At 37.5% G+C, this 26,804-nt stretch overlaps 1 protein-coding gene across 4 annotated transcripts in view; it reads left to right on the top strand.

Annotated features, from left to right (window-relative positions):
• The window catches only part of kcnj3a (potassium inwardly rectifying channel subfamily J member 3a), a 161,257-nt gene that overhangs the window by 112,562 nt on the left and 21,891 nt on the right, over positions 1-26,804 (top strand). Inside the window, exon 3 of one of the 4 annotated variants that reach the window (XM_052011884.1) lies at positions 14,214-14,300. The exons of the other annotated variants lie outside the window; for them this stretch is intronic. Coding sequence (XP_051867844.1) covers positions 14,214-14,221 — 8 coding nt within the window. The 3' untranslated portion in view covers positions 14,222-14,300. Of the gene's footprint in view, positions 1-14,213; positions 14,301-26,804 lie in introns of those variants that run through there. 4 annotated transcript variants of the gene reach the window in all.

Genomic DNA, 26,804 nt, shown 5'->3' with positions numbered 1-26,804 from the left:
ATTTTTGCCTATAATTGTGTAAATAAGAAAAGCTCTAGTACAGGCATTTTTTGGATGAAATTAAAATCAGAATTAAAATAGATCATTGAAGGAAAAGAGAAACATAAAATCCTTTTAGTAATTTAGGCAACAGAAAATGTGGTGTGAATGCAACAGCCTGCATTAAATCCTTGCAGAAACCCCATGATGTGAGCTCTTTCTCTACGAGTCCACCACTTCTATAGTATTCTGAAAGTCATAATTAGCATGTCTTTATGTAGCAATGCCATGTCATTAAAGCCGCCTATGCAGTGTTTTACAGGAGCCTTTCGATAAGGAAATAACTTTTCAAATCCTCAGTGCAGTATGCTTCACAAAGCTCAATTAAAATTTATGATAAAAATGATCAGCTCTTTGCAAAAATTAATTGAATGCATTTCATATTTTATGTTGTTTAAGAAGAAATTCTGGAAAGTGGTAAAAATAAGTAGCTTGTATTTTAAACTCCTTGAGGTTATTCATAGCAGTTATCAATGAATTAAATCAAGGAAAAACTAATGGCCAGATGGTCAATCATGCTACTGATACAAGTCACAGAAATTAAATGCAAATACCCAAATTTGGCATAGTTTTGATGCTGCTTTGCCTACTTCATACTAATATTCCACATATAAAAGCCACTTTTAGACAGTGAATTATTTTCATCATCACTATGTTTGGCTAATTGAAGATTCTCTAAACAGGAACAGTAGTCTATATCTTCGTATTGTTCATGTTGAACTGAATGATAATTTTTGTAGGATGATAATGCACAAATTATAAGGCAGTTTGTTCAACTCCATGATTGAGGTGCAGCTATATTTAATGTGTTCCTGCAAGCACTTTATTTCTTGTAAGATATTGTAAACTTGATTAATGATTAATTGCTGTTGAACCATGAAGTTTAAAAATTGAGAGGATTTTCTCAAAATCAGAAGAAATTAAAGACAGGAAGAAGTGCACTTGTCAACCCAGTTTTCTCACCAGTGAAGTATTTTTGAAATGTGGTCATTGGTGTAATATAGGAAACAAAGGGTAACTGATTTGTGCTTGGAAATCTGCAATAAACACAGAAAATAGTGGAAAAGAATTCAGCAGGTCTAGTGGCAACTGTGGAATAAGCAATAGTTTCTCTTTCCATAGATGTTGCTTAACCTGCTGAGTTTAAACCTTATGTAATTTATCAGATTGATGGTGAGTGGACTGTAGCATGGTTCCATGTTAGAGTGAACTGAAGAGTCACTTGGTCTACACTAATTCCACAAGGGGAGTCAATGACATGGCAGAGCTCACTCCATGTTTCCCTTCCAACTTATTCCTCCAGAAGAAGGTACCTACTGCCTTGATCTTTGAGTTGGCCCTCTCCTTTCAGTTGCATCTCACTCAGGGTTGCACTGTCGATGCCAAAGTGACTGGGTTCCCAAGCTATGAAGGCAGAGTGACATTTAGGTTTCTGTGTTGGCATTGAACTCGAGGGTCCTGGTATTCAATACTGTACAGATTGAGACCTGGAATGATCTCAAAACTGTAGAATAATTAGGCGTATCTGATATTACCACTGAAATCAAACTTTCTTCAAACAATTGGTGAAAAAAGTATACTGTTGTCAATATGCAATTATTCAGCATATTCTTTACTACCGGTATATAAGGAGTTAACTACCCATATATAAGGAGTTAACATCTGAGTTATCGCAAAGATTTTCTCACAGGAAAGCAGTTTAAATAAGCTCCTGACTAGCTGGCTACTCTATTCTTCATGTGAGAATTGATAAGGTTGAGGACAATAGTTAGTTCACAATACCAATTAGCTGGAGCCTTCACATTCAGTGACAAGCATCTTAGCAAGTGTCAAGAATTGCCTACATTCAGTGTGGCTCAATTCTTATTAGAGCTAAAGAAATTATGAGAAAAAGTGGCTATTGCTTTAGCTTCAGCCACAGGGCATTCAAAGGTATCTGAATGGTGATCAGATAAGTGGAGTCTGAAATAGTGGCTTTGATTGATAAATGGTGGAGACTGTTTTGAGAAATGGGCAGAACCATTGATTGGCTAGAATTTCTAAGATATATAACTTTGGATTTCATGATCCCTTATTACTGAATTATTTTGCAGTTTTGCCAATTGCAGGGAATTTTAGACTAGACCAATAGCTATATGATTGTGTGTGTGTGTGGTTATGAAAAGAAAAAGGGACCTCAACAAGGAAAGTAGTGAGCTTGCACTTGTGTACCACTTTTTACATCTTCAGTACTTCACTAAACAATTTACAGCTAATTACTGGCTTTTAGACTATAATCACTATTGTGTTCTATTGGTCTTTTTTGAAAATTTGCCTTGGTATTATTTAGCTGATCTAGAAAGATGGATGAGGTTTATATCTAATCTATTTCCTGAAAGGCACTGCGGTATTAACAGCTAGCTTTGTTAATCTTTTTTAAAAGCCAGTAATTTGAAGCACTATTGTGATATGACGTGAATTCTGATTTTCACGAATTGCTGTTAACTTCATCAAAGCCAGTAATAATATGTTTCTGCCAAAAGGTTGCTCATGGAACTTATTGTTGATCTGGAAATTCATATTAACATTGTAAATTTTTAGATTTCCAATGTTAATATGAATTATTCCTGCCATAGCTATTTTGATTTGGTAATTAATGTTGTAGATGACCTTATGAAGGGGTATTACCACTGAGACTCCACAGGGCTCAGTTCTTGGTCCCTTGCTTTTTGTGGTGTATATTAATCATTTAGACTTAAATATGGGGAAAAGTTTGCAGATGATAGGGGAGAATGAGGGACATTTTATAGAGGTATACAAAATTATGAGGGGTATAGATAGGGTGAATGCATGCAGGCTTTTTCCCCTAGGGTTGGGTGAGACTAGAACTAGAGTACATAGGTTTAGGAAAGGTGAAATATTTAAGGGGAATCTGAGGGAAAACTTCACTCAGAGGGTGGTACGAGTGTGGAACGAGCTGCCAGCAGAAATGGCAGATGTGGGTTCAATTGTAACAGAAGTTTGGATAGGTACATGGATGGGAGGGGTTTGGAGGGATATAGTCTGAGTGCAGGTAGATGGGACTAGGCAGAAGATCAGGTGGCATGGACTAAATGGGTTGAAGGCCTTATTTCTGTGCTGTAGTACTCTATGACTCTAAATTGGTCATGGGGTTAACAACAGAAAAGTTTTATACTGCAGGAAGATGTAGATGATCTAATCTGTTGGACAGAAAATTTGCAAATGGAATTTGCAGCTGACAGAGAAGTGTGAGAAAAGTGCGTGGAGAGGTGCAAGGCAAGGGAACGTTAAGAGACAAAGGTTTGGAGGAACAGAGGGACCATGGAGTGTATGTCCATTGATTCCTAAAAATAATTAAACAGGTCAGTGAGGTGGTCAAAAATACATAGGAGATCCTTTTCTTCATTAGCAGTGGCATAGAATATAAGAGTAGGGAGGTTATGCTAGAATTGTATACACTGGTTAGACACTAGCATAAGTACCTTGTACTGTTCTGGTCACCACATTACAGAAAAGAAGTGATTGAAATGAAGAGGATGCAGAGGAGATTAACAAGGATGTTGTCAGGGCTGGAAAATTGCAACTGTGAGGAAAAATTGGATAAATCCCAAATGTTCTCTTTGGAAAGGAGGAGGCCGAAGGGAAACTTAATTGAGCTGAATTAAATTGAATGGCCTAGAGAGGGTAAATAGAAAGGCCTTTTATTTCTTTTAACAAAAAGTCAAAATTCTAGAACTCGCTGCCTGGAAGAGTGATAGAGGCAGAAACTCTCATTATATTTAAAATGTATTTGGATATGAACTTAAAGAATTGTGACCTGAAGGGCAACTGACCTAGTGCTGGAAGATGGGATTATGTTGGGAACTCTATATTGATCAGCACAAACACAATGAGGTGTACGGTCTCCTTCTGTACATTATCTATGATTTTGTGTTATTTATGGTCTTTGCATGACATTTTAACTTGGTAACCCATTAAGGATTGAATATAACTTTGGAATCTCACTCTGGCAATAGTTTATTATTCAAAGGATTTTTAAGTTTTTTATTTGTCTTGATAATCGTTTTTTGTTCTGCTCTTGACGTGTTCACTTTTGAAAGTATCAGGCAGCTGTCATTTTCTGGATGGAAATCCGTTTTGACATTCAGAAATGAAACCAGATAGAATTGTTTTTGAAAATAATTTTGGAATACAATAAATTAACAATGTGAGGTTATAGTATGTTAGGAAGGAAAAAGGTGATTTGGAACTGTCTCCAAAGCACTCCATAACTGGAATTTAACTTGTTTCATATCTGATTTTCTTTGCATTATTTGATAGAGATTAATCACTATTATTAGATAACAACACTTTATTACTTAATTTCACTTAAAGGTCAGAAAAACATGAATATGACGGAACTTGATCTTTTTGCTTGTAGCATTTGCTATATTCTTGGCAGAGCAGTGTAATTGTAAATCTATTAGATCCATTACTCATGATCATGAATAAATTAGTTCAGTTTTTAAGAAGTGAAGAATGTTTGTCTGTTTTATACAGGCTGTCTACTATTCATTTCATTAACTTTGCAAGAATGAATCTAACAATTCCCATATATACTAGCTTTCAGTTGATCGACTTACATTTTTCCACTTTGTCCATTTCTATTTTTCTCTTGTAATTTTTTGCTCTTGTAATCTCATTCTTAATTTTGCTTCCTGTTCATTCCTGATTTAATTAGTTTCCTTCCATGCTTTATTCATTACGTTTCTTTCTACATCCTTTACTCTCACTGGTTACGGAAATAAATAATTGGGCACATCAATCACGAGGTCCTGAATGTAATATTGACTTTGTATTGACTTCCATGAATGTGCAGAGTAAATGTAGTGTAATATCAATGGTGAGCATAAAAGTTAATTAGTCTTATTTGACTTGAGATTCTTTGACCTAAAGGATCTCTTCCTCCATTCCAGTATAAGCTTAAATTTTGTGCTATTGTCTTGAAGTAGGACAAGCTCCTGCCCTCTTCGTATCTTAATGAAGAAAGAAACTTTATTTACATACACTCTATATATTGTCTGTCTTCATTTTAGTGTGGTATAGTTATTACAAGCTCTTTGCATATTTGTGGGTGATTTTAAAAAAATTCTCTCTTTCATCTTGCGTGTAATTTTCCTTAGTGTCAGAACTTCACTTCATTACCTCTCCATCAATCCCATCACCTTGAGACTGTGTTATAACATACACAAAATCATAAAGATTACACTGCATAGAATGATGCTATTAGAATCAACCTGTCCAGATGGTTTGATACTCCATTTGACATTCCTCTCATCCTTCCTCATCTAACTTTCTTAATGTGACCAATTGCATTCCCTATTTTGTCATATCCTTATTCCCTTTAATTATATTGTTACTATATGCCTTAATTCTCCCTGCAATAGTGTGTACTGATAACAGTTGAAGTGGTTTTCTCTTTCCCAATTTGATTAGTTGGTGGCTATTTCATATTGATAGGTTCATTTTGTCTTCTCCACAAGTGAAACCACTCTTTATGGGTTGGAAATTGATATTGATTGTTAATGTTAAATGAATGCTAAAGTATCAGGTGCCCTTTGTACTCACCTACTAATTCTTGGTTTCATTATCTTCAAAGAAACTGAATATCAGGCAGTGAATGCAAATAAACTGCTGATACTCTGGTATCCGTGCAGTGCCTCTGACCAAAGAAAAATCTTCTTGCCTTGTTGAGTACACTATTAAAACTTTCAATAATCTAAAACAATTCTAAAAGGTCACACCTCAACTTTCAAATTTCAAGTGAAGAGACCAGCCAATTTATTTTTTCCTAAATGGATACAATTTGCATTTCTGGTACCAAACTTTGTAAATACTTTTTGTGACAGTACCAATGTCTTCCTATCTGTTTCATGTTAAGCATAATTGTGAAAATGCAGTTTAATCAAGGTTTAATGCTCATTTAACTTTGCTACTTTTTTTTATACTACAGCTCCAGATATCAATTCTAGGTTTCTTTTTGCATTATGGACTGACTTACCAATTTTACTGATTTGTCTATTGTGTGTTCCGAGATCTTTCTGTTCCTCTACCATATTTAGATATTTGCAAGTGATATGTGACCATTTTGTTTTCTCATCAAAATGCGTATCTTTCCATAAACTGGGTTGAAATTCCTTTGTCAACCATATGACAATTTTTCAAGTTTATTAAAATCTTTCTGTAATTCACTGTGGTCTTTCTCAATATTAATTATAACATTCTTGCCCCCACCTACCTATGTAGTGCTGCCTTCAAAATATTGTTCTTTTAGGCTTTCAAAGTTTGAATTGCTAATGTAAACTGATAACAATGATGATTCCAAAACTGATACCTCACTTCATTTCATCTGTGACTCTTAATAGCTAATTTTTACTACCTGCTCTCTACTTCCTGTTTTGAAACAAGGTGTCTATCCATTCTACATTTAGCCATGCTCTGATTTCTTCATTAATCTATTGTGTGGCAATTCATCAATGACCATTTGGAAATGCAATCATATTATATCTATTACATTACCCTTCTCTCCATTAATAACACTTCGGAGAATTCAATGACTTAGTCAAGCAAAACTTTATTTTAAATCTATGTTGATAATATTTTTATTTGTAACTCGTTTCTTTTTCCTTGTCAGAATTCCATTAATTTTCATCTCATTTTTACTTGTCAATAGATGCTATGTGTCTGTGTTGCTGCTGCAAGTACGTTTTTCATTGCACCTGTACATACACCTACTTGTGCATATGATAACCCCAACCATAAAATCAACTTTGACTGTTTTGTTTCCCTTAATCATAGATTTTACATTAGTTCTCTGTCAGTCTACTGACAATATAGCTTTTTTAAAAATAATAAATTATTTAATTTACATTATAGGGTCTCTACTATCGCATGGATTTTTAAAATATTTTGCCAGAGTAATCCAGATCAGGAGTCTTATTCATGGGTTTGAATATTTAATATTTCTACCATTCATTTTAATATAAAAAGATTAACCCCATAAAATTTTACAAATTAATCCATTGCGAAAGCCTTTATATCATTGCTAATCACATCTTCTAATATCATGTCCATTTGACCTATCTCCTTTGTAGATATTGATTATTTAATAGTTCTTAATTTCACTTTTTGCCTATTGTCATATCCAGTTCTCCTTTTTACTTGTCCTATCTTCATACCATCTTTTTTTTATTTATGTGGCATATTTTTACTTAAGGTGGAGGTAGATAAATATTTGAAAGATCAAGGAATTGAGGGTTATAGGGAACTGGCATAGAAGAGGAGTTGAGACTAACATAGGTCAGCCATGATCATACTGAATGGCACGGCAAGCTTGGTCTGGCTGTCTATACCTGCTCCATTTTCTTGTGTACTGTTTTATTTGATGTTTCTTGAGTATTTAATTTCAAAATTGCAGTTTGCCTTCCCAAATGTTTTATAAACTTCTCACCTAATCTCTTTTTAGTTTCTCTTGAATTGCTGTCCAGTGAAATCCATGTACTTCAATTGTCTTTCCTTACTGTTTTTCCCTCATGTTGTCTCATCAATGGCTAGTTTATTATCGATTTTTTTAGACCAGTTTACTTTTCTTGGGCTAAGATGAATGCTTAAATGTTCCATGTTGCTCTTCTATGCCACTGTTTGGCAATATTCATATTCATTTTATGTTCTCAAGAATATTCTTACCCTCTCAAAATCAACTTTTCTCCAATCCATTATCCCATCCCATACATATGTCCTCCTTGATAGTTATATTACAATATTAGAATATTGCCCAGCTATTGTAGTCTGTGGAATATCTTGATTAACACAATTACTTATTTCTATCTTTCTCTGTCATATTGATACTTATTTTCTATCCCCACTGTGCTATCTCCAATAATGGTGATACAACTTTCAATTTTTCCCTTTCCACATTTTACTAAATATACCCTGCACCTCTGGGCCCTATATTTCTTTAGCCAAGTCTGTAATTCCTACTCTATCTATTTTTGTACAATGTACTGTTATCACCCATTTCCACAGTTTATTTAACACTTTCAGTTGTTGTAAAGGCATCTTAATTCAAAGTCGAGTTTATGTCATATGCACAAGTACAAGTATGCAGTAGCATCACAGGCACATAGCATCAGGTACACAATATTCACAAGGAAAACATAAATTATACACAATTTTTACAAGAAAGAACAAAATTAGATTAAAAATTCCATTGTAGTGCAAAGTGGTCATAGTGTTGCTGTACTGAGCTAGTGATTAGAGTTGTGCAGGTTGGTTCAAGAGATGAATGGTTGAAGGGAGGTAGCTGTTCTTGAACCTAGTGGTGTGGGTCTTCAGGCTTCTGTACCTCCTGCCCGATGATGGCTGTGAGAAGGTGGCATGGCACAGATAGTGGGGATCTTTGATGATAGTTGTTGCCTTCTTCAGGCAGTGCCACCTCCTCCACTCTGATTCAGATGGTGCATATTCCATTGACACAACCACTTCCTGTCCCATGCTGCTTGTTTCTTTCTCAATTATTACAGTGTCAATCTTCATTAAAAAGTAACCTTTTCTACTTGTAACTGCCCTTTAGCCATGCTAATTCAGCTGTTCTGTCATTTCTGTGCCAGTTTGGTCATGGCTCAGACAATAAATCAAACCTTTGAATCTTTCTTTTTTTCAATTATCTGCTAACTCCAAATACTACTACATCTTGACTCAAATTTGGTAGATCCATTTGTAATTACTGAATGTGTGTATATAATCCAATGAGCATGAAGCTATTTTCTGAAATTTTAGTTGAGAAATCGTGATTACAGAATGTACTTCTGTACCTTTTTTGTATCGTACTAGCAGCTGTTCAAAGGTATTGTTCATAGTCAATGAGCATGCTGTTTTGTAACGATATGGGTAATATCAACCAAGTTAGATGGGAAAATGAAACAGAATAAATGTCACAGGAAATAGGTGTGATGGTTACAGAATGTCTACACCATAGGCAGCACTTGTAATATATTACTGATTGATTTCCCATCAATCACACATGGTAAATTAGATCTTGACTGTGGCATTGTAAAACAGATAATGGGAATTAACTATCCATTTTCATCCCTTCTATTTGTGATTTCTCTTGGCTTTAAAAACAAAGTGGAATCTAGTGGTGTATCTTTTAAAGTTGTATAAAAAAGAAAGAACGTTGAATATAAAGGACATAAAAATAGAAGCAGAAGTAGGTCATGTGGATGCACAAGGTTGCATCATTCATTGATACTGTGGCTGAACCATGGGATAATGGAGCAGCTACAATTTTATCCATTTTCAATCCTCTTTTCTAACCTTCAGTATGTGTACAGTAAGTGAATCAATCAATCTTATCAGTATGTATACTCAATTTGTGAGCACAGCTCTTTAGGCTGGAAAATTTAAAGATTCACAACCATCAGACTGACATCTTATGGGGTGGTGCAACAAGGTACAGGTCCTTAAGGATAGCAGGACAGATCAATAAGATGATTGCAATGCAATTGAGATGCCTTCCTTTATTGGTTGAGGTATAGAATATATGCAAGGGTAATGCTTGAAATATACACAACATTAGTTAAGCCACTGCTTGAATATTGCATCCAGTTCTGGAGGTCACATTACATGAAAGAATTGGTTGCATTGTAGACCGTGCAGAGGAGATTGCCAGAACCAAGGCTTCGAGAATCAGTGCTGGGCCCTCAACTCTTTACAATCTACAGTATATGAGAAAGTGTTACGGACTCAGTGAAAGTCCCTTTAAGATAGAGAGTGTGTGTGTGTATATGTGTGTGGGGCGTGCTTACGTCAATAGAAGATAAAGGACGTAATGACGTTGTTGAAGAAGTCAGAAGAAGAAGAAGGAGAGAGAGAGAGAAGGGAGAGAGACACCAGCCTGCTTGTTTTCTCTATCGATGGATGAGAAACAATAACTGTGTTTGCCATAGAAATCCATGTATGGAAGTTGGAAGTAATCCGGTGGAGTTCACTTTGTTGCTGACCTGTAGAAGGAAACAGGTATTTGTAGGTGGACGACCACGGTTCGGATGTTTTCGGGGTGAGGAAGTCACTACCAAGTAAACACTGAAGTGTCGTTTGGGTTCCATCGTGGAACATTTGGATTTCGTATGTACTCTCTCTATGTTTTTCTACATCTACATCTTATCTTCAGACAACGGTGGTTGTTGAAGAAGCCCTTGCTCATGTTTCACCTTATGGCTTGCGGAACTGAACTTTAAGAACCATTCCGGAACTGGGAGTTTTGGACTTTGTCACACACACACATGAAGAGTTTAGTTTTGGGGTTAACGTTCGAGGTTTAACATTTTTGAATTCTAACATACTAACATTTTTTTTTACTTTTATTTTACGTATTATCATAAGTAGTGATTAATAAAATAGTTTTTAACACTGAATCATGCTCAGTGTGTTTCTTTTGTTGCTGGTTTGTGACAAAAGGACCAAATTTGTTGGCGATACAAAGACTGATAGATTAATAAGTTGTTTGGAAGACACAAAGAGCCTGTAAAGGCACTTAGTTGGCCTTAGTGAGTGGGCAAGAGTTGATAGTTGGAACATAATATAGGAAAATGAGAAATTATCCATTTTGGAAGGAAGAATGAAAAAAGCAAATTATTATTTAAATGGATTGAGGCTACAAAAATGTTGCAGTACAGAGGAATCTAGGGGTCCCGGTACATGAAACATAAAATATTAGCATGCTGGTACAGCAAGTAATTAGGAAGGCTATTGGAATATTGGCCTTTTCTGCAAGGGGTATAGAGTATTAAAATTTAATACAACTTTACATGAATCTGGTGAGACTTTACCTGGAGTACTGCATACAATTTTGGTCACTATATTTAAAGAAGGAGACAGTGCAGAGAAAGTTTACTTGGATAATTCCTGGTATAACAGTGTTAATGTATGAAGTAAAGTTAAGTAGATTAGATGTATAGCCATTAGAGTTTAGAAGAATGAAGGGTGATCTTAATGATCAAATAAAATTCTGAGGGTAATTTGATAGGGTGAATACTGCTGACAGGATGCTCCCCTGGTGGGGGTTATCTAAAACTAGGGGGCACCATTTTGGAATAAAGGGTCAGCTATTTAAGATGAAGATGAAAAGGACTTCTTTCTTTCTCAGAGGGCCCTGACTCTCTGGAATTCTCTGCCCCATAGAGCTGCAGAGGTAAAGTCATTGAAAATATTCAAAGTGGAGATCGACAGACTTCTGAACTACAAGGGAGTGGAGGGTATGGCGAGAGCACAGGAAAATTGTATTGAAGCCAAGATTGGATTAGTCATGGTCTTATTGAGTGGGGGAGCAAGCTCAGGGGGCCGACTGGCTTCTGCTGTTCCTGTTTCTTCTGCTTGTATGAAACCTATTTAAGGAGTATAAAATTATGAGGTATCTAGATATTATAAATAGGAAGGGCCTTTTTCCCCGAACAGAGGGCCTCAATTTAAAGTAAATGGTAGAAAGATTTGCCATGAGGTAAGGAAATAGTTTTTCACTCTGTGCATGATGGGGTTCAGGAACTCACTGCCAGTTAGAGTTATAGTGGCAGAAACCTGTATTCCATTAAAAATATTTGGATTGTGTACTTGGAGCTGAGGCCTGCTGGGTTATGCAGTTTGGTCTCTTTATCCAAGAAAGGATATAGTGCTGGATGATGGGATTGGGTTTGGTCATCCTTTTTCAACTGGCCTGGACACAATTGGCTGAATGATCATCTTCTGTGTCAAAAATTTTCCATGATTCTGTGATTTTTGAGACTTACTAGTTTGAGGCTGTCTAGCCAAATGCAACAAGCTTTCAACATCTACTTCATCAGTATCTTTAAGAATGTTATATGTTTCAGTGAGAACATGTCTCACTCTTCTGCTCTTCAATGAATATAGGCCCACCTTATTCAATTTTTCCATTTGGACATATCATTCATTCATCCTAGGAATCGACCTATGATTCCATGTTGTACAATTTCTAGTTCAAATATATCCTTCCTTGGATAAGGAGACCAAACTGCACACCTTACTCTCAGTATGAGCTCACCAAAGCCCAATACAATTTCACAAGATTTCATTACTTTGGCATCCTCCTCAGAATAAAAGCCAGCAATGTTATTTGTTGTTCTAATTCCTTGCTGTTTGCTTTCTAAATTTCATGTGCCAGCTCTATCCAATACCAACCTACACCAATGTTTATTTGTTTCTTGCCATTTAAAAATTATTAAATATTTCCTGCCAAATTGAATAATCTTGCATTTGCCCACAGTATACTCCATCTGCCATAATTTTTCCCACTTGCTTAACCTGTCCAGATTTCTTCACAGCTCACTTTCCAACTTAGTTTAGAATGATTCTTAAACTTGAATATGTTATCTTTTGCCTTTTCATTCACATTATTAATATAGTGTTGATTGTTAACACTTATCCATTGGGGCTCACTGGTAAAGGCCTACCAAACTGGGAATGGCCCATTTATTCCTACTTACTATTTTCTGCACTTTAACTTTCTTCAATGGATGAGAACATATTGCCCACACTCCTGAAACCTGTACTTATGCAGTAACTTATTATGTAGCATTTTATCCAAATTTCTTTAAAAATCCTGATTTTTCTTCACTGATTTCTAATCATATTATGATTTTCTCAGTGCTCTGTTTCCACATTCTGAATCCAGCTGATGCCAGCTGTATTATTCTGTTATTCCCTCTTTTCTTGCAACTTCTTTCTCAAATGATGTTATATTTGCTGTCTTCCTTTCCACTGGAACCATAACACACCCAAGTGAACTTTGGAAAATGACCACCAAGACAACCACTACCTCTTCAGCCATCTATTTGAGCACTATAGGCTGTAAGCCATTCACCTCATAAACTGGTTGACTTCCAGTACTCTTAATTTCTCCAGGACTTTCTCTACTCTAATATCAAATATTTTAAGTTTAATTTTCTCGTTTTTATCAGTCTCTTAATTGCCTACAATTTCCACTGTATTTTTTTTGTATCTGCCATAATGATGACAGATTGCTGTGAAGTATTTGTTTAATACTTCAAATCATTATCATTTCCACTGCCTCAGGTATATTTTTGCTAATTTTTTCTCCTTGCATGAATGTGTGAGCTCTTGCAATTTTTGATATATTCCTGGATCATTTATTCTAATTTTCTTTCTTCTGTTGCTTTATCAATATTTTGATCTTCAAAGACTTCAGAGACAATAATGAGCTTTGCAGCTATTGGATAGGCTGGTGTTGGCCTGCACATATTTGGCTATCCCTTTTGGAAGGATATTAGAGCACTGGAAGCACAGTGAAGACTCACCAAAATGTTAAATTGAATGAAATGTTATTATTTTGAGTCTGGGTTTAGAGACTGTGGCCTTTTTTAAAGAGCTGTCATTGTTAAAGGGGCAATTAAATGCTCTTGAGGGTGAATGGTGAAAGATTACTTCCACTGATATACAAATTGATAAAGCGACATGGACACTTTTTTTCATACAGTGGATTGCTTGGACATGGGATTACGTGACAAATGAAGCACAGCCTATAATATGATGTTTAAGAAAATTAAATGGATTTGAGTTACTATTTCTACAGAACATTGGGAAAGGGCACACGAAAATGATTTGATTATACACTTTCAGTTGGAAAACAAGCACTGATACAGAGTATGAACTTGTTTAAATTCTATAATTTTAATATGTGCCCACAATGACCCACTCAAAAAAATCATTAGCCAGATTAATAATTATGCCTATTAGTTGAAAGTCTCAAGCAATTGTGAGATTATTATAGGTCTTTTTTCACACCAATTTTTACATTCTTTCAATCAACTTGATTAGTTAAACTGTTAAATGTGGTTTCTCAAAGTTTTACATTACAACAGTTGGCCTTTCCATACCCCTCAGTTGGGACAGATTTGTATCAGAAACCAAATAGTTTATTAATATAAATATATAAGAAACGAATTGCTTCACAAGGCTAACTATACTCAACATATACATATTCTCATATTTAATACTAAAAGCCCTGGCTTTATTGAACTTGTTAATAGTCTATAAGGACAAAGAGAGAGAGCAGAGAGGAAGATTTAACCCCCTCACATTGACACTAATATTTCTCCTATTAGGTCATTAATGGAAAAAAAAATGCCACCTTTCCTGATGACATGGGAGCCAATAACATAGATATACGGGAAAACAACCAAGTAGCTTCTGAGAGCCATCTGTACCTCGATGATACAAGGACAGGACCTTATCAAGGTATGGTTGAGCTACTTTCTTTAGCTACCCATCCTAAAACAAAAGTAGTGATCCATTCCATAAAACATATTTCTTCAAATAAGATTTCCACAAATAATTAGCTGAGCAGTTGCTTATTACTCAAATTTTTAATGAGATTTATAATTGTAACCTAGCTTTGGACTTGTAGAGAAACTGAAATCTTAACTCCCATGTGATTCATTACATTCTGAACAAAAAACTAACATGCCAAACATCCTACTACTTTGTGGCCCATAACAGGCTTTATGTTAATTGTCTGTCCTAATAAAAAGGTTTAAAAAGTTGTCCCTTTTGTGGATTTCCAATTAAAACTTATTATGACATGAAAGCATATTTTTTTTCATGATTGATAGATAGCTCATTTCAATCCATTGGGGTAGTACAATTGCTGATCATAATGAGACAAGATGATTTACATTTCCAAATACCTCCTGGACAGAACTTACTAATCAGCTTTATCTATTACTGCACTTAGAATTTATTTTTTTGCCTATGACGTGAAACCAACTTAATTATTACATATCATTTAACTTTTTCTTCGTTTCCCTTGAGGTTAATAGTGTATAATAAATCAAATGGTTGCCAATAGTCTTCTCTGAGTAATACAACTGCTTAATGGATTATATTTCCTTTTCTCAAACTGAATAGTAAACTGCTGCAAAACAGATGGTAAGGGTTAAATATTTTTATGCAGATTGTCAAAATGTGAGAAATCGGGTTCTAAAAGAACAGTGGTAGGACCATTTTTGTTCATATCTGCATAAACAAATTGGGCTAGGAAAATAAAAGTACAATTTCAAAATTTGTGAATTTGACCTAACTGGAAGATCTGGGTAATTTAGAGAGGACAATAAAAATATAGGATGTAGGTTAAAATTGCAAACCAATCACCAGGGTTTGTTTTCAAAGGATAGAATTGAAAAATTTGATGAGACAGAATAACGTGTTCAAATTTTGTCAGAACAAGGATATTGTGGGGCTTAGTGTGAACAAAGTTTTTGCAAGGATGGTAATAGAAATGCAAGATTATACCTAACAGAATAGAGAACATATAATCTATTTTCCATTTAAGAAACTGAGGGGTAACCCAATATAGTAAGATTGAGGATATTTTTTCTCCATCCTTATTCACTCGTAGATTGTAGGTGTCACTGGCAGACCAATATTTAATAATGATCCCTAATTTCCATTGAGAAAGGAGTGCAGAACTGCTGCCTTGACCCAATGCAGTCCTTGTGCTGAGTGTACTCCCATAGTGCTCTTAGGTTAGACATTGGAGAACTTGACCCAATGATAGCAGAGCAGAACAAATACATTATCAAGTTAGGGTATTGAACAACGTGGAGCTGATGATGACTCTAAACATCTGGGTGGTAGAGGTTATATATTTGGCAGGTGTTGTTGAAGAAACCAAGATAACTTGCAACTACCCATTTTATAAATGGCACGCACTGCATCAATGGTTCCCCAATGATGAGGGGAGAGAGAGGACTCTTTATAGATGGTGGATAGGGCATCAATCATTTGAGTTGCTTTGCCCTGGATGATTTCACAATTCTTTAATGTTCCCTGGGCCAGAGTCATCCAGGCAAGTGTTGAGAAATCCATCATGCTCAAACTTAGGCCTCATGGTTGCTTGGAAGACTTTAGGAAGGTTGGAGTTTGGTCACTCATTACAGAGTACCCAATTTATGCCCTGCTCTAATAGCTACTTTAGTTACGTGGCTGACCGAGTTAAGTTGACTTAGAGGAAGTTATAGGGCACACAACATTTAATAGCATAGGAAAATGGTTAGATGTTCTCTTGCTGGAGATGGTCATTGCCTCACAATTTGGTGGTGAGGTTGTTATTTAGTATTTATCAAACATGCTTTAATAATGTCCATGTGAGCATGGACTGTTACATTCCCTGAGCAATAGAATTTCACTTCACTATTCTCTCACTGAAAGCATAAATCAATCAGTCTCACCAGAAGCACCTCCTGTTGTCACATCCTCACCTTTCTCCTTTGTCTTCATCTTCCCTTATTTTTTCCTCCCTTTCTGCAGTTGCCATCAAGAGCTGAGCCAACACGATCACCAGATTGCAGGCAATGGAGCAAGCACTGACAGCTTGTGAAACCATTTCCTGGAATGTGCTGCTGCACACCTCTAGAATGATCCCAGCAGTTCACACATTGTTTGCTTACAGAGCTGGTTTGCTGTATTATATTGTGGGTGGTGACGCTACCTTCATTATAGAAGCATTTTTCTCTTGGTATGTAGAGTGGTGTCAGAAACCAAGTGGAAAGTGAACCAGATGGGAATAGTAGCATTATAGTTACATTAATAGATTAGTAATCCAGATGCCTGAACTAATGACTATAATGTTGAGATTCCATCATGGCAATTGGCAATTTTAAGTTAATTAATCTTGAACAAAAATCTTGAATTATTGATGGTAATCATGGAATTTCATGTAAACCTATCTGCATCACTATGTCCTTCAGAGAAGAAAATCTATTTCCCTTACCGACTTAGCATTTATATGACTCCAGATCTACTGTACAGCAAGTATTTCCACCAAGCTACTCACACTTACAACAGGCAGGAAAGGAACTAAACCCTGTAGTTGCATGAGGGATTTCATAAATGATAATAAACCAGAATTTCTTAATCTCAAATGATGTATCTTCAATTGAGCTGAGAGATTACAATAACTTAATGTAATAGCTGACACTACAACATCTGGTATTTCCCCTCTCTAAGTTACGAGCTTAACCCTGCGTGTTCATGGCTGTCCTGGTGGAAAATCTGCCAACATTCAGGTGATATGTGTTTTCTGGTGACCAACCAGATCATCCCTTCCTGACTGAAGTGCCTAAAACTAAATTCTTCTAAAGCCAAGTTCTGGCTTGCAGCCAGTCTCTGTCTGCTGGCCATTATCAGTTGTCTCCACACTTTTTTGCTGTTTTCCACTCCTGTGTACATGACCTTGGAATGGAAGTTCATGCCCTCTTCCATTCCCAACTCTCCATACCACCTGGCCTCGACTCTGCAGGAATTCATTTGAGCTATTTGTCCATCTGTCAGCCTTGCATTTATCTTAATACAATTCAACTGACAATGCAATTGCAGATTTGCCATTTTAATTAAATTGCATTTTATATAATAATTATTTTGGGTGACTTTACTATCTTCTTGCACACAATTGATGTTATTATTCCCTATCTGCATCTTATTCAAAGCAGTTCAACTGTCCCGATAAATGAAATAAAGTTCTATGTGCAGCACGACAATAAAGACTATGAACTAAAAAAAATGTTGGTTTCAATGGGCCGTGCTATTATCCCAGACTTTATATATATTTAAAACAATTGTCCATAATCTTTCATGCATTCTCTTTACCTTAATTTCGTCCTATGCCCTATACATATCTTCAGACATTCTGCAGTATTGAGCTCTCAATATGCTACCCTCTTTTGCCTTGCCTACACTGTATATTCCTCCATCCAAAGAGATCTAGATCTGGAGTCTTCCCTTCTTTTCTTATGTGTTGTATTTGCTTTGAGCTTTCCAGGATATTCTTATCCCCATTGAGAAAACATTTATCCTTTTTTTATGCCCAATGGAACTGAGTTATGATCCCAGAGTTACTATTAAATCCTACCAGATCCACTTACAAGCAAATACCAACAAACCTGCAAGTCATTAAAAAATCCTTTTAAATAGCATAGGTGGTAATGTAGAGTCAGTTTGATATGGCACAAGGCAGTGTTTTTGCCTGTTTTTAACTCAAGATTCTCAGTGCATGATTAATACAGGGGTTTTGACTAGATAGTTGCTGCTCAATTTGTCAGCAGGGGTGTAAAATCAACGTTGCTGGAGAATGATTCCACAACTTGATTTTTCCCCTTTCTCAAACTCTGACTTTGAGTACTGTGCCAGGATCATAATTCATATCATTAATAGGGTCTTCTACAAAATTAATTACCAGCCCTAAACAGGTGCAGTAGGAATACATAATATTATTGCTAATTTAGCAACGTCATGTTTGCTGTAAAGTTTAGTGGGCAATCTTTTAGCAGGAAGATGCTTTTTCATAAAACTAACAGCAATTTTTGGAGAACTGTATCTCATGCTACTTCAACAATTCAAATTACATTAATATTCCAGCAATTTCTAGCCTTGTACCATTCAAATGATAGATTAAACCGATGCTTATCTGTCTTTTCAGGTCAGGAGAAGAACATTTTACGGTTTAAAAAGTGTAGTTTTTCATGGTGTTCAAAATTACCACCACATTAAAGTGTTCACTTACCTAGCTGGTTGTTGTGGGACCAATGTATTTAAACACAAGTAATGATTATAGTTTGCAAGTCAGTGATTGGCTGTGAAATGCTATGGTAAGCATTAAAGCTGCTTTTGCCTTTTCGTAAATGCATTCCCTCATCTCACCTCCTTCACTCACTCGCATTCTTTTTTTTTGCATTTGGCTGTAGACTGCAAAATAATTCAGTAAAAAGAACTGATGAAAGCCCAAACTATCCATCTTAGTATCTCTAACAAATCAATGACTCTGCCCATTTCTTAAATAAAAGATTCCAATCAAAGACAGGTGGCCACACTGCAGCTTATCTTTTTATCTACCTCCAGGTGGTATTGATTACTCCACTGGCTGAAATCAAAGAAGGAGACATCTATGCCTTTAATAATTTCATTAGAACTAATAAGATGCTTGTCACTGAATGTCAAGCCTTTAGATAAATGATTTAGTGAACTTATTACTATTTTCAACTTGTCAATTCTCATTTGAAATATAGACTAACCAGCTCACCTAGAGCCAAGCTACACTATTTTCCTTAGAGAAATCTTCAGTGAGGTAGCAACTCCTTGCAGGCTGGAATTGTGAGTAGGAAGGAGGCGTTAATGGAACATTAGCAACCTGAGTGAATGGGTAAAAACTTGGCCAATGCATTATAATGTAGAGAACTGTGAAGTTATCCACCTTGGTGCACAAAACAGGATAGGATGTTTATTTTAATGGTCAGAAATTGGGTAATGTTGAAGTTTAAAAGGACTTGGGTGTCTTTGTGCACGTCACTGCAAACCAACGTGCAGGTGCAGCAAATATTTAGAAATGAGGAATGGTTTGGTCTTTATTGCAAGAAGATTTGGGTACAGAAGTGAAACCATACCTGCAGAATGGTGTACAGTTTTGATCTCCTCACCTATAAAGGATATACTTGCTATTGATAGAATGCAGTAGAGATTCAGTTAGCTGATTTCAGGTTTGCCATAATGAAAAGGGATTGAGTAGACTTGGCCTGTATAAAATAATGAGAGAAAATCTCATGAAAACTTACTAAGCTATTGGGGGACTCAACGTGAGAGATGAAAGAGGATGCTTACCCTGGCTTAAGAGTCTAGGGATAGGCCATATATGACTGAGATGAAATTTCTCCATGCAGAGGGTGACAAATCTTTTAAATTCTGGTCGCTGTGGAGGATTAGTCATTAAGTAGTGAGGAGATTAAAGATCTGCCATGATCTAAGAAGAAGCAAATAGTCTCCTCTTGTTCCTGCTCCTATTTTTTATGTCCTTACATTACTGGTTATCTAATAAAGGATTTGGTGAAAACTTAAGTATTGGCAGAAATGGATTTTTCCCAACAATTGTTTATGGAAAATGTCTCTCAGTTGAGAAGGTCAGGTTTGTCTATTTATTTTGCAGTCTACTTCCCTGTTTAAACCTGAACCCCAATGGAAGGTGAATTTAAAATATTGTTCCTCAGTAACATCTATGAAGAAATCAAATAGGCTATTCAGAGGTAACTCCTTTCTCCAGAGAGTTGTGAGAATGTGCAACTTGCTTCCAGTCTGTATTGAACCATAAACATCACTTTGAAACTAATCAGTTCAAATGCTTCAAAGATCAAAATTTAATAACCATTCTTAATTTCTCTTTGGTAAATGATAGTGAACAACTTTGAACCTTTGCAATCCTGCGATGAAGATATTTCCATGGTGCTATTTGCTGCAATGTTCCATAAATTTCGCTCAGTAACAATTCAACAATGGTAACATATTTCCAGGTCAGGAATGTGACTCTGAGGGAAATTACACTACTATTCTCTTTGCCCCTATAGGTGGCAAGAGGTCAGCAGATTTGTGAGGTACTGTCGAAGAAACCTTGGTGCAGGGGATCTTGTGAACAGGGTAGACAGTAGCCATGAGACACCAGAGTGAAGGGACTGAATGTTCAGTGTTCTGGAGGCAGTGGCAATTGTGCTTCACTTTGCATGCCATTGAATTTCTCGAATGCTGCTGGAGCCACATTCAACAAAACACATGCAAAATATTCCATTAGACTTCTGATTTGTGCCACGCAGATACTGAGAAAGACTTAAAAAGTTGAGAGTTGCGCCACTAAGAACTGGTCTGACACTGAACATATCCAGTCCCTGACATGCTCTTAAGCCATATGGCTGGTCCAATGAGCTTTCAAATGATCTCCAGCATGTTCATGGTGAAGGATTAGATGTTGGTAATGCTGTTCAATGTCAAGAGATGGTTGCTCTCTCCTATTGGAGATAGAGTTGATTCAAGTGAATGCATTTGTTACATGCAGTTAATTCCAGGGAATAACCAGTTTCACATTGCCATTCAAAGAACCAAAACATTCTGGAATAAAAATTACTGTCATTTTATGTGGCCACAAAAACTTTCCTCTTCCAGCATTTCCTTCTCAACTTCCCTTTGCTGTGAAAACTACTTAATGTAAGTTCTCAAAGTCTCCCATTCAAATCATCATTTATTGTGCATGATCCAGCTTTGATCTTTTTCCCTCAAACTATTTCTTTCCAGCCATATTTTTTTACTTTAAAGCACCTGCCCATTGATTCCATTGAGGGAAGAGTGATTTATGTGACTGGCTGCCTACAGATGCAGCCTAGGTTTAAAAATGCCAATGAGTTATACACATTGCAGCAGTGTTCATGGGCAGTTCGCTGGTCAGGGTGACACAGTGATGCATCTACTAGAGTTGCTGACTCACAGCTTCAGAAACCCATGTCAATCCTGACCTTGGTACTGTATGTCTGGAGTTTGCACATTCTCCTTGTGATGGTGTGAGGGAAGGATGGCCAAGATTGTAAAAAAGGTTGGAGGTGTGAAGGAGAAGATATGAGGTCCAAGTCCCAGGTAAGTGAGATGTAAGGTTTCCACGGGATGCTCTGATTTCCTCCCACATCCCAAAGATGTAATTTAGTATTACCTCTTCCAGCATTATAATATACTATTACCTCATTCCAGCATTCGTAATTAAAGGCTGTGTTGCCTGTTGGTGCCCGGGTTCAGGACATCTCATCTGACCTGCAGAAGAATTTGGAATGGGAGGGGAAAGTTGTCGTGATCCATGTGGGTACCAACAATGTAGGTAGAACAAGGAAAGAGGTTCTGCTGAGGGAATTTGAGCAGCTAGGGACTAAATTAAAAAGCAGAACCAAAAAGGTAATAATCTCTGGATAAAAATGCCAATGCATTATAAGCATTGCAGCAGTGCTCATGGGCAGCTCGCTGGTCAGGGTGACACAGCTAGGTGCAAATTGGCACAGGGTCAATAGATCAGAGAGTTAAATGTGTGGCTCAAAGATTGGTGTGGAAGAAGTGGGTTTGAATTCGTGGGACATTGGGACCAATATTGGGGAAGGAGGGAGCTGTTCTGATGGGACAGGCTCCACCTGAACCATGCTGGGACCAGGGGCCTGGTGAATCACGTAACTAGGGTTGTAGATAGGGCTTTAAACTAAATAGTATGGGGGTGGGTCCAACAGATTGGAAAAGTATGGATAAAGTAAAAAGGGAAGGAGAGTGCAGGAGAGTTTACTGAAGTCTCCAGAATAAAGAACAAAACAAAGTTTAGAAAGGGATAAGAATTTAACTTCAGGCAACATGGAGAGAAATTTGAGAAGAAGGGTGGTGAACACAGGACTGAAGGTGTTATATTTGAATCCATGTAGTTGACGTAATAAGGTGGATGAGCTTATAGTGCTGTTAGAAATTGGCAGGTATGTCACTGTGGGCATTACAGAGTCGTGGCTTGAAAGAAGATCACAGCTGGGAGCTAAACATCCAAGGATACACATCCTATCGAAAAGGCAGGCAGGTGGGCAGAGGGGGTGGGGTGGCTCTGTTGGTTAAAAAAAATGAAATCAAATTCTTAGCAAGAAGTGACATAGGATCAGAAGATCTAGAATCCTTGTGGGTAGAGTTAAGAAACTGCAAGAGTAAACAAAAAAGGGAGTTATTTACAGGTATCTAAATAGTAGCCAGGATGTGAGGTACGAATTAAAACAGGAGATAGAAAAGGCATGCAAGAAGGGCAATGTTATGGTGGTCATGGGGGACTTCAATATGCAGGTAGACTGGGAAAATCAGGTTGGCACTGGATCCCAAGAGAAGGCATTTGTAGAATGTCTACAAGATGGCTTTTTAGAGCCATTAGGGAAAAGGCAATTCTGGATTTGGTGTTGTGCAATGAACCAGATTTGATCGGGGAGCTTAAGGTAAAGGAACCCTTAGGAGATAGTGATCATAATGTGATAGAATTCACCCCGCAGTTTAAGAGGGAGAAGCTAAAATCAGATGTATCTGTATTACTGTTGAGTACTGTTGATACGCAGGATCATTTCATCCCAAAGAAGAAGCAGCATTCTAAAGGGATGATGAGGCAACTATGGCTGACACGGGGAGTCAAAGACAGCATAAAAGCAAAAGAGAGGGTATACAATATTGCAAAAATTAGTGGGAAGCTAGAGGATTGGGAAGCTTTTAAAAAAACCAACAGAAGACAACTAAAAATTCAATAAGGGGAGAAAAGATGAAGTATGAAGGTAAGGTAGCCAATAATATAAAAGAGAATACCAAAAGTTTTTTCAGATATATAAAGAGTAAAAGAGAGGCAAAAGTGGGACATCGGACCGCTGGAAGATGACGGTGGTGAGGTAGTAATGGCGAACAAAGAAATGGCAGACAAAGTGAATAAGTATTTTGCGTCAGTCTTCACTGTGGAAATTCAAGAGAGTCGGGGCAGAAGTGAGTGTAGTTGCTATTACTAAGGAGAAGGTGCTTGGGAAGCTGAAAGGTCTGAAGGTGGATAAGTCACCTGGACTAACTAGATGGACTACACCCCACAGTTCTGAAAGAGGTAGCTGAAGAGATTATGGAGGCATTAGTAATGATCTTTCAAGAATCACTAGAGTCAGGAATAGTTACAGAGGACTGGAAAATCGCAACTGTCACTCCACTCTTTAAGAAGGGAGGGAGGCAAAAGACAGGAAGTTATAGGCCGGTTAGCGTGACTTCGATGGTTGGTAAGATTTTAGAGTCCATTATTAAGGATGACATTTCAGGATACTCGGAAGCACATGATAAAATAGGCTGAAGTCAGCATGGTTTCCTTAAGGGGAGATCTTGCCTGACAAATCTGTTGGAATTCTTTGAGGAAGTAACAGGCAGGATAGACAAATGAGAGTTGGTGGATGTTGTTTACTTGGATTTTCAGAAGGCCTTTGACAAAATGCTGCACATGAGGCTGCTAAACAAGACAGGAGCCCATGGTATTACAGGAAAGGTACCAGCATGAATAGAAGATTGGCTGAATGGCAGAAGGCGAAGAGTGGAAATAAAGGGGGCCTTTTCTGGTTGGCTGCCAGTGACTAGTGGTGTTCCGCAGGGGTCGGTGTTGAGTATGCTACTTTTCACATCATATGATCATGATCTCGATGACGGAATTGATAGCTTTGTGGCCAAGTTTGCGGATGATACAAAGATAGATGGAGGGGCAGGTAGTGTTGAGGAAGCAGGGAGTCTGCAGAAGGACTTGGACAGATTGGGAGAGTGGGCAAAGAAGTAGCAGATGGAATACAGCATAGGGAAGTGTATGGTGATGCACTTTGGTAGAGGAATAAAGGCATAGACTATTTTCTAAGTGGGGAGCTAATTCAGAAATCAGAGGTGCAAAGGACTCCCTAAAGGTTAACTTGCAGGTTGAGTCAGTAGTAAGGAAGGCATATGCAATGTTAGCATACATTTTGAGAGGACTAGAATATAAAAGCAAGGATGTAATGCTAAGGCTTTATAATGCATTGGTCAGACCACATTTGGAGTATTGTGAACAGTTTCGCGCCTCATATCTAAGGAAGGATGTGCTGGTGATGGAGAGGGTCCAGAGGAGGTTTACGAGAATTATCCCGGGTATGAAAAGGTCGATGTACGAAGAGCGTTTGATGATCCTGGGCCTGTACTTGCTGGAGTTTAGAAAGATGAGGGGGGATCTCATTGAAATCTACCGCGTATTGAAAGGCCTGGATAGAGTGGATGTGGACAGGATATTTCCAGTAGTGGGAGTGTCTAAGACCAGAGGGCACAGCCTCAAAATAGAAGGACATCCCTTTAGAACTTGGATGAGGAGGAATTTCCTTAGCCAGAGGGTGGTGAATCTGTGGAATTCATTGCCACAGTGGAGGCCAAGTCATTGGATATATTTAAAGCGGAGGTTGATGGGTTCTTGATTAGTAAAGGTGTCAAAGGTTATGGGGAGAAGGCAGGAGAATGGGGTTGAGAAGGAAGAATAAATTAGCCATGATCGAATGGCAGAGCAGACTCGATGGGCTGAATAGCCTAATTCTGCTCCTATGTCTTATGGTCTTATAGTACATTAATTAGCTATTGTAAATTGTCTAAGTGTGCAGGAATCTAGGGAGTGGGGAGGGAATTGATAGGAATGTAAGGAGAATAAGAAGTGAGATTATTGTAGAATTAGTGTAAATGGATGATTGATGGTCAGCGGAGACTCAGTGGCCAAAGGATGTTTGTGTACTATATCACTCAATGAAAGGGGTCACGGTCCATATTGATACTAACAGCAATAGGCAGGAAGAGAGATGAGGTCCTGCAAAGTGGTCAGATAGAAGGTTAAAAAGCAGGACCTGTATATTTGTAATCTCAAGATTACTCCCTGTGTCATGTGCTGGAGAGGGTAGGAAAAGGAGGATATGAATGCATGGATGAAGAGCTGATACAGAAAAATCACAGAATGGTATAGGAATAATAGAGTTGTAATACTAAGTGATTTTAACTTAATATTGACTGGAACTACTTTAGTGCTATTGGAATAGATGGGGCAGAATTTCTTAAGTGTGTCCAGGGAAGTGCCCTGAAGCAATTTGTAGATGACCCGAGTAGAGATAGGGTTACACTCTATCTCCTCTTAGGAAATAAGGCAGGGCAAGTGGTTTATGTGTCAGTGGGGGAGTACGTTGGGACCTGTGACCAGAATTCTATTTTTCAAGATAGTCAAGGAAAAAGATGTGACTGGTCCTCAGGTTCAAGTCTTAAAATGGGGGAAAGCATCAGACAGGAAATTGATTTTGATTGACAGAAGTTGATTTTGGAATTGGTATTGGTTTATTATTGTCACTTGTACCGAGTTACAGTGAAAAACTTGTCTTGCGTACAGTTCATACAGAGCAATTCATTACACAGTGCATTGAGGTAGTACAAAGTAAAACAATAGAGAATGCAGAATAATGTGTAACAGCTACAGAGAGAGTGCAGTGCAGGTCAACAATAAGGTGAGGTAGATTGTGAGGTCAAGAGTCCATCTTATCGTACTAGGGAACCATTCAATAGTCTTATAACAGTGGGATAGAAGCTGCCCTTGAGCCTGGTGGTACATGCTTTCAGGCTTTTGTATCTTCTGCCCGATGGGAGAGGGGAAGGGGGAGAAGAGAGAATGTCCCAGGTGGGTGGAGTCTTTGATTATGCTGGCTGCTTTAAGTGTAGACAAAGTCCATGGAGGGGAGGCTGGTTTCCGTGATGTGGACACAGCTCAGCACAACTCTCTTCAGTTTCTTGCAGATTTTCAAAGGCTGTTTGCATGTAAAGGGATGTCTGCCAAGTGGAAGGCTTTCAAAAGTTAGATAGGAAGAGTTCAGAGCCGGCACGTTCTTCTTAGAGTCAAGGAAAAGACTGGCAAAATTAGGGAACTTGGTTGACAAGGGATATTAAGGGTCTGGTCAGGAAGAAAAAATAGGCATATGTCAGGTATAGGCAGCTGGGTTCAAGCAATTCCCTGGAAGAATATAAGGGATGTAGGAGTACACTTAAGGAGGAAAGGAGGAGGGCAAAAAGGGGCATGATATCCCTGGCAGACAAGATTAAGGAGTACCCTGAAATATTTTATGTATATTAAGAGCAAAGGCTAGCTAGGGAGAGTGGAGGTCTTCTTAAGGATAAGTGTGGTAATATATGTGTGGAACCACAGGAAATGAGCGAGGTCTTAAATTAATTTATATGGAGAAGGACATGGAAGCTGGTGAGTCCGGGGAGGGAACAGTGATACCCTGGAGCATGTCAGCATTACAAAGGATGAGATTTTGGAGGTCTTGTAACGC

This window comes from Pristis pectinata, chromosome 1, assembly GCF_009764475.1.
Source record: "Pristis pectinata isolate sPriPec2 chromosome 1, sPriPec2.1.pri, whole genome shotgun sequence".
Classification (NCBI taxonomy): Eukaryota; Metazoa; Chordata; class Chondrichthyes; order Rhinopristiformes; family Pristidae; genus Pristis; species Pristis pectinata.
Note: the sequence above shows the minus strand (reverse complement) of the source record. Positions and strands in the feature narration are given on the sequence as shown.